The sequence below is a fragment of the Rosa chinensis genome, chromosome 1, assembly GCF_002994745.2.
Source record: "Rosa chinensis cultivar Old Blush chromosome 1, RchiOBHm-V2, whole genome shotgun sequence".
Taxonomy (NCBI): domain Eukaryota; kingdom Viridiplantae; phylum Streptophyta; class Magnoliopsida; order Rosales; family Rosaceae; genus Rosa; species Rosa chinensis.
The window spans coordinates 19,008,666-19,024,391 of record NC_037088.1 but is presented as its reverse complement, the minus strand read 5'-3'; the positions used below and the strand labels follow the sequence as shown (position 1 = coordinate 19,024,391).

At 36.0% G+C, this 15,726-nt stretch overlaps 1 protein-coding gene across 2 annotated transcripts; it reads right to left on the bottom strand.

Annotated features, from left to right (window-relative positions):
- Nucleotides 1-726: 726 nt before the first annotated feature.
- LOC112178752 lies at nt 727-3,928 on the bottom strand. 2 transcript variants are annotated; one of them, XM_024316967.2, is made up of 3 exons: nt 3,721-3,928; nt 3,290-3,362; nt 727-2,155 (listed from the first exon to the last, which is right to left on the bottom strand). In XM_024316967.2, the coding sequence occupies exons 2-3, from the start codon at nt 3,332-3,334 to the stop codon at nt 1,358-1,360; spliced, it is 843 nt and encodes a 280-aa protein (XP_024172735.1). In that variant the 5' UTR covers nt 3,335-3,362; nt 3,721-3,928; the 3' UTR covers nt 727-1,357. The 2 variants fall into 2 exon arrangements, with proteins under 2 accessions (XP_024172735.1, XP_024172742.1); XM_024316974.2 differs by lacking the exon at nt 3,290-3,362 and having other exon boundaries at nt 736-2,155; nt 3,721-3,922.
- Between the last annotated feature and the right edge of the window lie 11,798 nt (nt 3,929-15,726).

Below are 15,726 nucleotides of genomic sequence, written 5' to 3'. Positions count from 1 at the left end.
GAATTCAGTTTTCCATAATCGCACTAAGCACATTGAGCTCAGATATCATAAAATCAGAGAATAGGTGAGCAAAGGAGAAATTTGCTTGAGGTTCAGCAACACCTATGATCAACCAGCTGAAGTCCTGACCAAGTCAGTCACCAAGGAGAAATTTGACGACTTCAAGACCATGTTGAAGATCTTGAAGATTACAAATTAAGAGCGGGTGTTGACAGAGTAATTTGTAATCTTGTGTTTCCAAGATTAACATTAAATGTGTCGTCTGTGATTGCTGGAGTCTCTCTAGAATTCCATTGTCTTGGAACTCTGTTATTCTCTAGAATCATCCCCTCCTAGTTTAAATAGAATATTTGTAGTCTACATGAGTAAGAAAAAGCCCTCTGTAATGCGCAGGAGCAGCAGCTCTGCAAGTATTTTGAAATCTCCCATTTGCTTAATGAAATCAATCTAAAGCAAACTCAGTCATCAAATCTGCCAATGGCTCACTAAGGTTCTGTTATTACCCCAACAAAGCTAACATGCTTCTCAGAAGCATCAACTTCTACAAGCATATATTCCAAATTCTGCTTCCAATTTCTGCGAGTGAGTTAAAATACGTACATGCCAAACTCAAAAGCATCAACTTCAACACCACAACGAGCATACAAAATTCTCCTTTTAGTTTCCATGAGTAAGTTAACATACAGAAGACAACCCACAACACCACATGGCTGGGACACAAAAGAATTTGATCCAAACTGGAACAGTTGGGTATCGTAGGAGAGGACCAAACTAGGTTTCCACATTATAAGAAACAACATCTACTATAGAGGAATGTTCTACGTGAACGTGAATGTAATCAATCATATGGATCTAACTTTGGTAGTTCTTAAAAAATAAAAAATATGAAGACACTGGTGTTCATCCGTCTCCAATTGACTTATGCGAAACTGAAAGGACACTTCCCACCATGACTTGTAGTTGAAGTTGGATTCAAGTGCATTCTTTTGTATTAATTCCTTTGGTTCTTGCAGTTCAGTAAATTGACCGTATATGCCGGTAAGGAAACAAAAGAAAAGAAAAGAAAAGAGAGGCATAATAATAAGGGAAATTTCCCCATAATAAGGCATAAGTCACACTTTTAGTTCCCCCCATTTCATATATCTAAGGAAGCCACAGAAATAAAAACCATGACAGTTGCCCAAGAGTTATAAAATCAAAAATTAACATACCTCCCTCGCATATCAAAACAGCAACAAAACTAATATCACTGGCTAGCACAAGCACATCATACCATTGATTCTTTCTTTTCATCATCATAATGAGATTTTGACAAGTAAAGCTCTCCAAAAACGACGGCATATGTTTTGCTTCAATGCTACAGTGAGGAAGATGACGGATTATATGGGCAATGAGGCCGAATATGACCAGGCTCACCACAGTTGTGGCAAGTATATCTTTGCCTTTTTCCCCCTCTACCAGAAGCTCCCTCAAATGACTCTTGCACACACTGATACTCGATAATTTCAATTTGTTCTACTTTCAGTGCTGCTGCCACCGCCTCATGATAAGTATTATACATAAAACTAGGTATAGACATACCGATGGAAGGCCTCAACCCGCGTAAAAACTTCCCTGCCCTATCTTTATCCGAAGTCAGAAGATTAGGTGCATGCCATGATAATTCAATGAACTTAGAATCATACTGAGAAACTGTCATTTCCCCCTGTGTCAAATTGAGGAATTCTTCTACTTTAGCTAGCCTTATAGTCTCAGGAAAGTACCTATTCAAAAATATCTGCTCAAAGTCATCCCAATTCATCGATTCCACATCACAGGTCCTTTTAACAAAATCCCACCAGTAGCTAGCCGCTCCAGTAAGAGTATAGACTGCAAACCCAACTCTTAGGTCTCCAGGTACATCAAGAACATCAAAACATTGCTTTACCCTTCGTAACCACTCCAGCCCTTCCAAAGAATAATCAAGATTTCCTGCATACTCCGGAGGTGACAGACTAATGAACATCTTCAAAAATTTCAGCCTCCTATTAAACCCGTTTGTGCCCTCAAGCTCAAGGGAAGCCATTCGCAGTAAGGCTTGAAACAACTTAGCCACCTCCTCATCATGTGGAAGCCCAGTAGTGGATGAAGTAGCTCCACCTGTTCTAGTATCTTTCTGTATTTTAACAAATGAAACATTAGCTTCCATTCAAGTGCAAAATCAACAGGACACTATTCACAACACTACGTGCGGTCAGTCATCAACATTCTACATTTCTACCATCCATAAACAATTACCATGGAGTCTCCTAACCTAAAAATATGATATCAGAATGCATAGTCTACTCCAAAAGCTCAAATGTAATGTGTCGCCTTCATTTCCAAAGTATGGAATAGTCATCAAGAACGATGAAACAGAGTCCAGTTTGCTTTCCTTGTACTTCTCAAAAGCAAAACAGAAAACAAACCAATTCAAGTAATTATACAAATATGAATCAGGCCAATCACAATGTCAAAAACAGGTTACAATTCTCGATCATCAATTATTATTATTATTATATCTTATTTCCGGATCTTTTGCTCTCAAAGTCAAATCGGTATCACTTAGACCTTATAATTCACCGTACTATTATTCCAAGTTTCCAACTAAGTTTATTAGAACAATGAATATCTGCCACCTGGTCATTAATATTATGAAGCAAATTTATTAGCATAAAGAAGGAACAAAAATAAAAACACTGAATCAAATTTAATGAGGGAAGGTCAAGACCATCTAATACATCATGCTAACATTCATATTACCTAAGACGGCACATTTATACGATACGTTAGACCAGTACTATTAGAGATGGCACTTCCCTAGAAATTCCAAAACTAAAAAGATGACCAGAACAACTACATGAGTAAATAGACGCACTGATACTATCATAGAAAAGTGCACGCAATGTGTTTCAGGGGAAGAACAAAATCAGGCAGAAATCATCATATAGATAAAAAGAAGAAAGATTATGATCTCTTGCATTACAGCAATCAACACTAATTTAACAGCTCTTCATCTCTTGTTACATAACAGAAAAATCATGTTATAGAAATACTATGTTCTCAGTTTTGGGTACGTGTTAATAACTCATACTTCTGTTTCTTTCATTTTCCCAATTTTACTTGGACCTGCAAGAACTAAACAAAGATATGGCATCCAAACAATGAAATGTAAAAGATAAAGAAACAAGATAAGAATCTCTCATTTACAAACAAGAAAAAATTGTCCCTTCAAAACAAAGAGGAGGTTAACACCTCCAACTCCACTTACATTTGAGTACAAATGAAGTAGCGAAAGCAAAGATGACACCAACATAGGGGAGAATTAAGAGGTAAGGCCGAGCCTGAAACAAGTTAACATGCTTCAAACTTCAAAAATGTACACCAATTATATCGGAAGAGTACTCAAGTACCGTTCATAAAAAAAGAGAATAACCAAGTGATCTAGTTAATGTCCTATGTATACAAATCATTCTGGAATCTGCAGAAAAGCATAAACAAATAGATATGATGGTACCCAGAGAGTTTTCCTTTAGTTAAACTGAAAGTGCCACAAACTGTATATAAATAGAACACCATTCAAATTAGATGCATCAAGGAGACAGAAAACACATGTCTTTCCTGAAACACAATCGATTAGCAATTTCCAGACGACCTAAGCAAGTACTTGAAAGAGAAAAGCCAGATGGAGTTAGAGATAACCTTGCCCTTGACCATATTAGCTCTGAGAATGTTTAACAGGACGATTTCTTTGGCTGCTTCTCTGGGAATGTAACATGCATTAGAGGTTTCAATATCTACGGAGAGTGAGCATTCATTTGAGCCATCAACGGAGACGATCGGTTTTTGAGAAAAAAAAAGGTCGAGTGACTCGAGTTCTGTGCGACTTTACCTTTTATGTCAGCACCACAAGTCCACAGCTCTGTGAAAATTAAATATTCATGTGTTATCATAAAATTGAGAAAATAGAATTAAAAAAATCATGGAATTATGGGAAATTTATTTATAGACAACTACAAAGGATTATAAGACAGCGCTTTATTTAACACAAAATTCCACAACCTTTTCCTTTATACAATTAAGGACACACTCCACTCCCTTTTACCCTTCTGTAATTTTGCAGAGTATCGGCCAATATTTTTTACTTAAAAGTTTTAACACAGTATCAGCCTAAGGACTAACCTTCAACATGCCACAACTTCGCTTAACGACCTCTTGTCTAAGTGGCTACTAACAAGGCAGAATCACGGTTGCCTTAGTATGATATGGGCTCAGTTTCTAAAGTAAAGAACATAATGACTGCTACTGCTACTTAAAACAACTGTAGAAACAACTATTTTTGTGACAGTGTACTGGGTACAAACTGAATTTATTTATTCAAACATAAATACAAATATAGAACCCAGAGCCTTACTCTTGGGTAAACAGCTAAAATCTGTTTAGCTACTCATAACTGATTACAAGTACTTACTTGGAATAAAACGCACACTGCATCAAACAACTTACAGAAAACACTTGTACTATCACACTGCTATTATGGCTTTCTTACTCTTTGAGAGAATATGATTCTGCTCAATTTTCTGATGCCTTACAGACTGAACTTGGGGCTTCTTATATAGGGAGCGGAACTCAAACTAGAATTCAAAACACAAAAATGTACAGGACAACTCCATTATTTTTTGCTCTCGTGAGTGCTCTGGATGATTGAGGTTGGGCAACGAAAAGCAGATTCCTTTAGATGAAATGTTTTTCACCTTCTTCTTTTTGAAAACCAAAAGCATCTTTTAGGGAAAAAGCCAAAGTTGATTTCGATGCTTTTTACACATGCTACTTCACATGTTTTCATCTGTTTCAGAGTTGTGGCCAAAGACAAAAGAGTTGTTTTCCATCCTGGCTTTAGTTCCATTTTCTTCTACGTTTGTATCTACATACATCTTGTAGTGGTTGTCATTTTCAAGCTTTTCAATCCACTATAGACATGCTAACGTGGAGTCTATTTCTCTTCTTTTTAGAGATAGGAAAAGGTCACTGCTAATCACTTCAGGATAGTCATGAGCAGTAACAATAATTTTTTCTCTTGTTGCCAGGAATGTGTTTTCTGTATCTTCTTCAATGATCTTTTTGATATATTCCAGAGACATAGCCTTCATCAAAGGGATGCTGGAAATTGGTTGGCCATTATATCCTACACATGCAGGCTGAAGATATCTTCCTTGAATAATTCTCACATAATGATATGGAGAAATATATTCAACTTCACCATTTCTCTTCTAAATCCATTCTGGTGGAGTAGATCTAAACTTCAACCTAAGAATGCAGTCATTTTTTCTGACATTCTTGACAGTGTTAACTATGATAGGTGGAAAACCTTTTAGATCTTCATTGGTTTTTGTCCAGAGGTTGTGGACAAAACCATTTTCAACAAGTTAAAGCTTGTGTTCTTGAGGATGTTCACTCTGAACATTGACTACGTATCTTCCAACATAAGGTCCAGGGACAATGAAGAGAGTTGGAGGAAGACATGAGACAGAATTATGACTTCCAATAAGGTTATGAAAGTCGAACCAATCTGATTCTTTTAGTGCTAAAATAGGAACTTTAACACTTTTAGGATCTTCAAGATACTGAATTTTTTCATTATGGATAGCACTCTGCTGTGTATTTTCATAAACTTCTTCAAACTGTGGCCTGGCATTTTCATGAAGTTCTTCTGGCAAGGCAAATAAAGCTGGGAACATGAGACCATTGTTTCTTTCCTGAAAAGCATATAAAGATAAAATAGCTTTCTGGTAATATGCCAATCTCCTGCCAGTTCTGAACACAGGTTCTTCGAAGGTTTTCAATTCATAATTAAAAACATTTATTACTCCAGAAGGAGTTTGTAAGACCTCAGAAATTTGTTATTAATTCCTAAATGTTTCCTGGGATTAATTAAGTGTTCATTCGTACGATTTCGTGGTTCGAGGGTGGAGTGGAATTATTTTCGGATGAATAATTATTATTCGAAGTGCACGTTTTAGGGGGTTACGAAGGTTGACTTTTTATACGTTTAGATTCTGTGAGAACTTCCTTCACGAAAGGCGTCGATACGAGTTCGTAGACATGTGGAATGCTGAAATCGGAGTTCGTATGAAGAAGTTATGACCTTTGGAAAAAGTTTCCATTTTGGTTAAATAGGAAAAAAATCCGAAAATATCAGAAAAATCCTAACTTTCCATTTTCGGAAAGTTTTCTCTCTCCCCGAGCCGATCGGCCTCTCACCTTCGCCGGCCGATTTCTTCCTCCTCCGGCCACCTTTTTCTTCTATTCCAAAGGGAATCATTCTCTCCTCAGTCCCCTCTACACGTCTGTGGTGGTGATTCGTCGTGGGAAGCACCGTAGACGAAGCTACAAGGCAGAGAAGTTGCACGGTGGAGCTGCAGATCGCCTCAAATCGCCGGCCTTGGTTCTCCCATTTCCGGCCACTATTGCTCGAGTTCTTAGAGGGCTTTTCTAGCCCATTGGACGTTGATGCTTCCCCCCTAGCGGCTTGCAACAGTTCAAAGTGTCGAGGTCGAATTTTGAAGGTTGTAATTCTAGGGTTCTTCGAATTTCTGAACTTGCGAGGCAAATTCCGGCCAAATGGCTTTGATTCTGACTTTCTGATAGTTACGAATGTTTCAATTAGAGTTGAGATGAAGAACTTTCATGTTGGAAGTTTTGCCAAATTTTGACTTTAGTTTGGTGGCGGTGCCACCACTGTGGTGGTGGTTTCCAGCCACCTCTGGGGCAGTTTCTGCTCCTCAGTACGATCTACTCGTCGATACGAGCATTTCGATATATAGTTTGTACTTTTTGGAAATCGTATGAGCATGTTATGAATTTTCCAAGTTTTATGGTTTTCGGTTCGATCGGTTTTCTATCCGTGAGGATTCGGCTGTCCGATCGACTTGTAGTTTTGATATAGTGATCATAGAAGTGTTCCGATGACTTTGTGTCGTCTCGGATGGGGATACAACCGTTGGATCATCGTATAATTATGTTTTTGGTGAATTATGTACTAAGTTGAGATTGTATGTGATTAGGTGTTTGATGGAATTGTTTTGGGCGAACAATTGTTGATTGTGTGATCTCGGCTGTAAGAGAAGACGCAGCGGGAATTGGAGGTGAGTAAATCTCACGTGGTTCATTTACGGACGGATTTATTTATTATTCGGAATACTTGTTTAATTGTTAAATCATTTTCGAAACAAATTATTTGTTTTAAAATATATGAACTTGATCGACAACGGTTCATGGGTAGGTTAAAACAATATTTTGATATAAAATGATTTTCGAGAGGAATAATTTATAAAACTATAGTTGGTATTAGTGGTCATTCCTGCGTGAATAACTACGTATATATATATATATATATATATATATTTACGTGGAATATATATATATATATATATATAGATGGGGTGGCGTTGTGATATGTTTATGTTTGATGGTTATATTGTTGAAAGAGTGAATTGAAAATGTGATGTGACATTGTGAGTCGTGTGGGATTTCCTTAAAAGGTTTTGTTCTGAGGGCCAAGTGGTCCGAGGTCCGACGGTTACAGTGGTAACCTGTTAGGGGGGGTTTGTTCTGAGGGCCAGGTGGTCCGAAGTCCGATGGTTACATTGGTAACCTCTTGTTCAGTCATCGGATGCTTGCACTTTGGTCAAGGGGGCAGGTTACGATACAGTTGTCGGATGCTTGTACCTTGGTCAAGGGGGTAGGTTACGATACAGTTAGGGTGTAAGTCATCGGATGCTTGCACCTTGGTCAAGGGGGCAGGTTACGGTTCAGTTATCGGATGCTTGTACCTTGGTCAAGGGGGCAAGTTACGATGCAGTGGGTTGTTGTGAGATGATTTTGTTGGGAGTCGATGGGTGAACATCGACTATCGACTTTAGTTTGGAGTTGATAGGTGATCATTGACTTTAGTTTGAGTTGTTTGACTTCTTCATTTATTTTCCTTTTCCTTCTAATTGTTGAATTTTATGTAATCTCCTGAACTAAGTCATATGCAGGGATTACTGTCTTTTGTATTGTTTGTTTTAATGTAATCTCCTAAACTAAGTTATATGCAGGGATTACCGCTTTTTGTATTGTTTGTTTTAATGTAAATTCCTGAACTAAACTCTATGCAGGGATTTATATGATTTCTATTGTTTGTTTTTAATGTGATCTCCTGAACTAAGTTTCTATGCAGGGATTACTATGAATTCTTTTGTTTGTTTTCATGTGATCTCCTGAACTAAGTTTCTATGTAGGGATTTTCGATTTTTATTAATTCTTATTGTGGGTATAGTTGTGGGTTGTGATCTGTAGCGATTGATAAATGAGTTGGGGTGGCATGATTTTTGGCAACCACGCTATGTTGAGGGAAATGAGTATGATTTCCTGATTGTGCCGTTGAGGCAAAGGAATAGTGATCTAATAGATTGTGGGGACGTAAAATGAATTGAGAGACAGAGCATGTGGGTTTTTAGTTGGGTTGAAATTGTTGAGCATGTTATTGATTAATTTGAACTTGACGTTTTGTTGTGATAATTGCATATTGTTTTGTTAAGCTAAGATGGTAAAAGCATGTATTTTGTGGAATTAAATATTGTTGCTTTAATTATCTCACGAGCTGAGAAATTATAAGCATGAGTGACGTGAGTCACTTTAATTGAGTTTACTCATACGAGCTGAAAAGCTTACCGGGTTTGTTGTTTACATTCCAGGTGCACTATTCTATGGTGTAGGGGTTATTGTGCATGTTAGAATATCGGGTGATCGTTATCGAAGCTGAGGTGGACTTTCCGTCACGTGGTGTAGAAGGGTGCTTATACTTGTAGTCTTCCACTGTGTAGTGAGTTGGTGAGAGTGGTTACACGTTGAATTGATATTCAGTTTAATTTGTAAACTATTGTAATGTAATATGTGACTCTAAAGAACGAGTCGGTATTGACATTATGAGTTCAGTTTGTTTGTTGCTTAGTTTATTTGAAAAATTTTCTAAGAGTCTTCTTGTGATTGTTTGTCCTCGCGTTTCGGATTTGAATTCCTTTATTCAAAATTCGGGGCGTGGCAGAGTTGGTTTGCTTTTTGGCAAAGCAACAGCCTTAAACGGTCTTGATGAGCTTTTACCGTCTGTTGTTTGAGACGGGCTAGCCAATCCTTTACCCTGGGATTAATCAGTTGTGGCTAGTCATTTAGGACCTAGCAGAAACCTTTTGAGGATTTTTTTTTTCTTTGGATTCCTTAGCATGCTCAGGTTCTTTTCCTTTTTTTTCTATTTCTGGGATTGCGACCCTCATCTCTTTCTCTTCAGCTGAACATTGCCATTTCTGTAGTTAAGGCATCTGGAAGATAATTCTTGTTTCCTGCAATTAATTCAACATTATAATCATATTGGTTAAGAAATAATTGCCAATTTGCTAATCTTCCTCTATCAGCAGTTTTATCAAGTTTAAAATTTTTAAAATTCTTTACTCTAGCACAATATGTGCGTACAGTAAAGGGTTTTCCTAGAAAATCTGGAGAATTTAAAATTGTTTTCTTGACAGCCAAGATTTCTTTTTCTCTCGTAGAATAATTTTGTTCTGCAGGGCTGAACTTGCCACTACAAAATTTATAGATCTTTTTAATGTTAGTTCCAAGCGTTTTTGTCAAAACAACTCCAGACTAGTAATTATCACTAGCATTAGTTTGGAGAATTATTTCATCATTCTCTTCTGGTTGTTGTAGAGGAGGGAGATTCTTGCAGAGGGATTTTATCTGCTTCACAATTTTTTCATCATCTTCTGTGAAATTCCATTTTCTTTTGGAACTTGTTTTAGAAGATAACATTGCTGTTAGTCATGATATTTTGGGAATGAAATCCCTTCCATAGTTGATGACTCCTAAAAATATCTCTAGACTCTTAGCATTAGGAATCCTGCTCGGAAATTTCCAGATTTTTTCAAGGATATGGGGTTGGAGTTTTATATTCCATTCTTGATGGTAATCCCGAGGAAATCAACTTCATCTAAAATAAAGAAGATTTTCTGTTCTCCTAGGATGATTCCATGCTAAACTATCAACTTTACAACCTCATAGAGGTGTTTCATGTGTTCTTCTCTATTTTTGGAGAAGACAAGAAAGTCGTAAATGTAGACAACGCAGAATTCAGCAACCTGTTTGAAGATGTCATCCATTTTTCTTTGGAAGATTGAAGGGGCTTGTTTTAGACCAAAGGGCATTACTAACTATTCATAATGACCTTGTGGTGTTCCAAATGCAGTAAGAGGAACATTATCTGGATGCTTCTTGACTTGCCAAAAACCCGACTTTGCATCGAATTTTGAAAAGACTTTAGCTCCTTTGAGCTAATTGATCAAGATTCTTGCTTAAGCTATTTGATAACCGTCTTTAACGGTTTTCTTATTGACATCTCTGTAATCAATCACCATTATAGCTTTTCCTCTAACATTTTCTGCATGGTTTCTCACGTAGAAAGTTGGAGCATGATGACGGCTAGTAGATGGTCGAATTAATCTCTTGTTCAGGAGATCTTCAATGTCTTTTCAAAATTCTTTTTTATCTTCCTCTTTGTATTGAGGAATGGCTTTGACATGACATATAACATTCATATCATGTAATTTAAATTCACAAACCCCTGGGTCTTTTTCCCAAAATTTTTGAGGGTCGACATCTATATTCTGTTCGAGCATTTTCTTGATTTTATTAAGAGTAGGAATTTTCTGAGATTCAAGTTTATTCTGAAAGTGCTTGAGGTTATGCTCATGGATGAAACTAGCTTCTTCATCTTCACTAGTTCCTTCTTCTTCTTCAGAAGATTCTTCAATAAGCAATTCTTTTTGTTGCTTAAATTGAAGCACAGGTTCAAATTTGAGTTTGTAGGGCTTATGATCACCACTATTTCGTTCCGATCTCTGATATTGTGTAGTAAAGTTTGGACCTACTACACTTTTTGGTTGGGTAAGTCTGTCTGGCTAGAACACCCTATCTCCTTTTCTGAAGCCTATATCTTCTTCATCTTGAATAAATCTTTGTTAGAGATAAAATCATTTCCCAACAAGAAATCTAATCATTGGCCTTCTGATTGCCTAAGGGTGTTGATAACAAATGTTCCTCCACCAATGGTGATGTGAACATCTCTAGCTACTTTGTTCATGGTTAAATGGCTTCCATCAAACTGGACACCTGTAGCTATTCTTTTCTTATCTTCTTTCTAGAGTTCTTCTGGAATTGCAAATCTTTTTTGCAACTGTAAATCCCGATCCATTATCTACAATGCATGTAAATGATATTTTTTTATGATCAGGGAATTTCAATCCAATCTCTATATACTTGCTGTATCTATTAGTAGAGACGATTTTCAATTGTTGTAGCTCATTCTGAGCTTGATCTTGTGGTATGAATGGTTTGCAATCTTCTGGAATATTTTTCTGGTGGTTCAACCAATTCTATATTTTCATAGATTTTTTCTTCCTTTATTTTTGAGGAAGAGGATTCCATAATTTCTTGGAACAAAGTTTCTATTTTTTTCCTCTTTTTGTTCAGAGAAATATTCTTCATATTCTTGTTCTACCAATTGGCTGATAAGGCCATTTTTGATTTTTCTTCTTGCTTCAGCTATGAAGCATTCTTTGTGATAAGTCTTTTTTGACTCTTCACAAAACATAGGAAGTCCATTCTTTTCATGACATAGGTAGTAGTCACAAAAGAATGTACCAGCGTTCACTTGAAAAGAAGACATTATTGCTTCTGTCTTACTTTCTTCCCAGTTTTTGACTTTTAGAACATTCATCTGTCTAGATTCTAAGTATTCTACTTCAGAATCTATTTCAGAGTCAGATAGTTCTTCTTCTTCAGACCAGGCAGAGTAAACTGACCTATCATCTTCTTAATCATAATAGGTTATTTCGTAGTCCTTCATATTTGTTGTTTCTACTACAGGCTCGTATTCTTCAAATAGAGCTTTTGCAGATCTTTTTGTTTTCTCAGGACATTCATTGGCATAATGTCCTTTAGCTTTACTTAACCTGCATCTGCAAGCTTTCTTACCTGGTTGTTTATCCGGATGGTTCTTTTGATGATTCTTCTTTTTCTTGAAGAATTTCTTTTCTGGATCTTCATCTTGTTGTTTCTTGAAGTTGGAACTTTTCTTAAATTTCCAATCTTTTTTCTTATTAGTCTTTCTGAATCGTTTTGAGTAATATTTTTCTTTTCTCTTCTTGTGGAACTTGGATTCATGACATCTCCAATTGGTTGGCATATCCAGTATTCCGTAATAGAAGTTTTCTACTCCTTTTGAGCTGTTTCTTGGCCATTTTGGCTCTAAGATTTGCTTTGCATTGTTCCTTTAATAATTGCCTAATTCTGTTGGCAATTCCTCCAACTGAAAATCTTTCAATTGGTTTTTCAGCTATGCTTTCTTTTACAGCTGTTCTCCATGGTTCAGGAAGTTTTCTGTGTAACAGGTTTACTAGATCAGTGTTTTCTAGTTCATCTATTGTATAGTAGTATTCTTGAAATTCATTCAAGTATTCTTCAAAATATCTCATGTCACAAATTTTGAGAGCATAGATATTTGATTTAGCCGTTTCTTTAGCCTTTTCACTGAGATTTGAGAGATCTCCACGGAATTGATTGTATAGGGGTACTGCAAAATCATAAGGAGATTTTGAATTTTTTATTTCTTCTAACCAGTCTCTTTGAAAGACAAATAATATTTTTTGGCTACTCTAGTAAGAGTAGTTTCATAGTACAGAAGATCTAGTGCTTCAAACTTTCCAAGGGTAAGAGCAGAAGCCATCATGAGGCTATCTACCCATTGGTCAATAGCTTTTCTTTTATCTAGAGTTTTGTCTAGATTTAGCCATATACCATAATTTGTGATTGGCACCCTAGGCATATTGTCCTCTGGGACAAATCTTTGAGAATTTCTTTCTTCCTTTCTGCCTGTAGGGGATTTCTGTACAGGGAGTTTCAGTTTTCCCTTTTCTCTGATGATGAAAGTTTTGGAATTGGAGCTTTCTCCATCTTCCATTTCTATATCTTGATAAGGAAGGACTTTTCTTACCTTTCTTGTTTTGAAAATTTTCATTTCTTCGATTAGTTGTTCTAATCGTTCAATATTTTCGCAAGATTCTACTTCATCATACAGTTCATAGAGCTTTTTTGCTCTAAGCATATTTACTGCTATATTTAGATCAGCTTCTAATTCTTCTTCTGTAATTGGATCTGTTGGTTCTTCAACAGAGAATTTAGTACCACTAACGCTAGCTTCTCTTGTGCTATAGCTTCTTCTAAGAAGACTTTTGTTTATCCTGATATTTTCAGGACATACATCACTTTTTCTGTGATCGTCAAATTTTAGACTAATATCTCCAGTCTTTCTGCTTTCATATATTGCCGCTTTGGCACTTTTTGGTGGTTTCTTTGGACCAGATAATTTTCATTCACTAGGGAAAGTTACTTCATTCCAAATAACCTTGTGAAATTGTTGTGAATGATTCTTTCGACTGGTGAGGAATCCAGTAGTAAGACCTGAGATATTTGATATCCTTGTCTTGGGCTTTACTGTTGTACTCATCAGTTTATAGTATATTATGTATCCTATTGCGAGTTCGTACATATCTTTTTCATTGGTATATCGTCTGTCTTGACTCTCAATCTTAGACAGTGAGCTGCATCTTTCAAACTTGTTGAGAAATTTGGGAAACAATTGAAATATGCCACTTGATTGCATAAAAATGCTTCAAGTGTTCCCAACAGACTAGCTTGAAAGTCTGTTAGTCTTTTGTCTTGTAAGACACATAGAATTGAACAGTTTATGCCTTCTCGAGCAAATAATTTTATGCCTACTTGGACTGCTCCAATATGCATAAATTGATAATTTTTTGTTCTTGCTCTAGCAACTTCATCAGGAGTGATCATTAAAAGATTTGTTTCTCCTGTTGTAGAGAGAGTTGTAAATTCCAATAATTTGAAATGATGGTTGTCCATCAGTTCAAACTTTTCTCTCTTATAGATTTGTTTAAAATCTAATTTTGGTATTGCGAAGTTTGTTGTTACCTCCTGTTCTATTTCATTGTATTCGAATTCTGAAGGATTTAGGAGTTGTACTCCTTTCTTTTTTCCAAACATGCTCATCATCTTAACATCTCTTGCTACCAAGTGTTTTAGGTTTTCATATTTGATACTAGTTAGACTAGTAGAAGGTTCTAGAAAAATCATACTTGGAACAAGATTCTTCTAAGGTTTTTCTAATGGTTTGAATCCATTAGCTTTCTTTGATTTTACTGGAGGCTTTTTCTTATCCTTCAGTATATTTTTCTTAGAATCTAGCATTTCTAGCTTGCTGTTCATTGATTTTTTCTGCCAACACTTGTTAGCTGTTCTTCTTCCCATTTAGGAAGTTCTTTGATATAATCTATTTTGTTCTCCAATTTTTCTAATTGGGAGATTAGATTTGGTAATTTTTCTAGATGATCATGACATCTAGATACTTCTTGTATTAGGTTCTGATGTTTCTCATCAGAAGATTTTAGTAGAGAATTCAACTTCTCTAATATTAACAGACATTGTCCCCATTGGGGATTCCCCTTTTGAGCTCTTTTAGCAAGCTTTGATACTACTAATGTGTGGATCTAACCGATGCTCAAATAATCAAGAGATTTTTGTTCATCTTTAAGGATGAACTTCAATTCTTCAATATTTTTCTCAATTCTATAAATATGTCTTTTGTAATAGGAAAATTATATCCCAGTAGTTTGGGGTTTCTCTACTGAGTCTAGCTTGGTAGTCTTTTGCTTTGCTCAACTTTTCTTGCTCTTTTACTAACTCTTTACTAAATCTTTGACAATTTGCTACTAAATCCAGTCTAAAGAGAATACGATCTAAATGTGTGATTATAAATAGTAAAAATAACTGTTTACCTTCGAGTAGAGGATGGATTTACACCTGTAATATGTTAAACAAACAAATTCAAAAGTATGGGCCCACTACGCTCCGTCAATTTTATTTTTACTGAAGGAAGAGATTAAAAACTAAAGAGGAAGTAAACACTTCTTAAAGGCAAAATGTCCTTTAGTGTAAACTTTTGTCATTAAGTGTTTAAAACCAAATGTTGTGGAGTTTTTTGTGTTTTGGAATTTTATCAAGGGGGTATATGGATGATTCATGGGTATATGGATGATTCATAGTACCGACGTACAATTACAGTAAAAAGCTAATGAATGGCCTTAATAGAATTTGAGAACTTCAAATTTTAAAATGACTAGCTTTTGACTGTTTTTTGGTGGAGAAAGAAACTAATACTGTCTCCAATAATTTTTGAATCGAAATTGTGTTTCTCATCTGCACTTTTTTTTTTTTTAAATTTATATTCATTGATTTTGGTAGGTTACCATAATAACATTTTAAGATGTTATTTTTATATGAATTTAGTTTATTTTAGGGTCCTTGACCCAAAGCACCACAATGAGCCAAAATTATCTCACTTACCCTATCAACATATTTTTGTTCCCACTAACCCAATTTAAACTAAAATGACTATTCTGCCCTTAACCTAATTAAATAACTACTATCAATCTATCATGCCACTCAGCATCTCTCTCTCTCTCTCTCTCTCTCTCTCTCTCTCTCTCTCTCTCTCTCTCTCTCTCTCTCTCTCTCTCTCTCTCTCTGTGCAGAATCACAACT

Bases quoted from the DNA above. Each gene is read 5' to 3' on its own strand.
- LOC112178752 (XM_024316967.2), bottom strand. From the start codon at position 3,334: ATGTTGGTGTCATCTTTGCTTTCGCTACTTCATTTGTACTCAAAT. The intron at 2,156-3,289 runs GTAAGTGGAGTT...GTTAAAATACAG, and splicing joins TACTTCATTTGTACTCAAAT to AAAGATACTAGAACAGGTGG.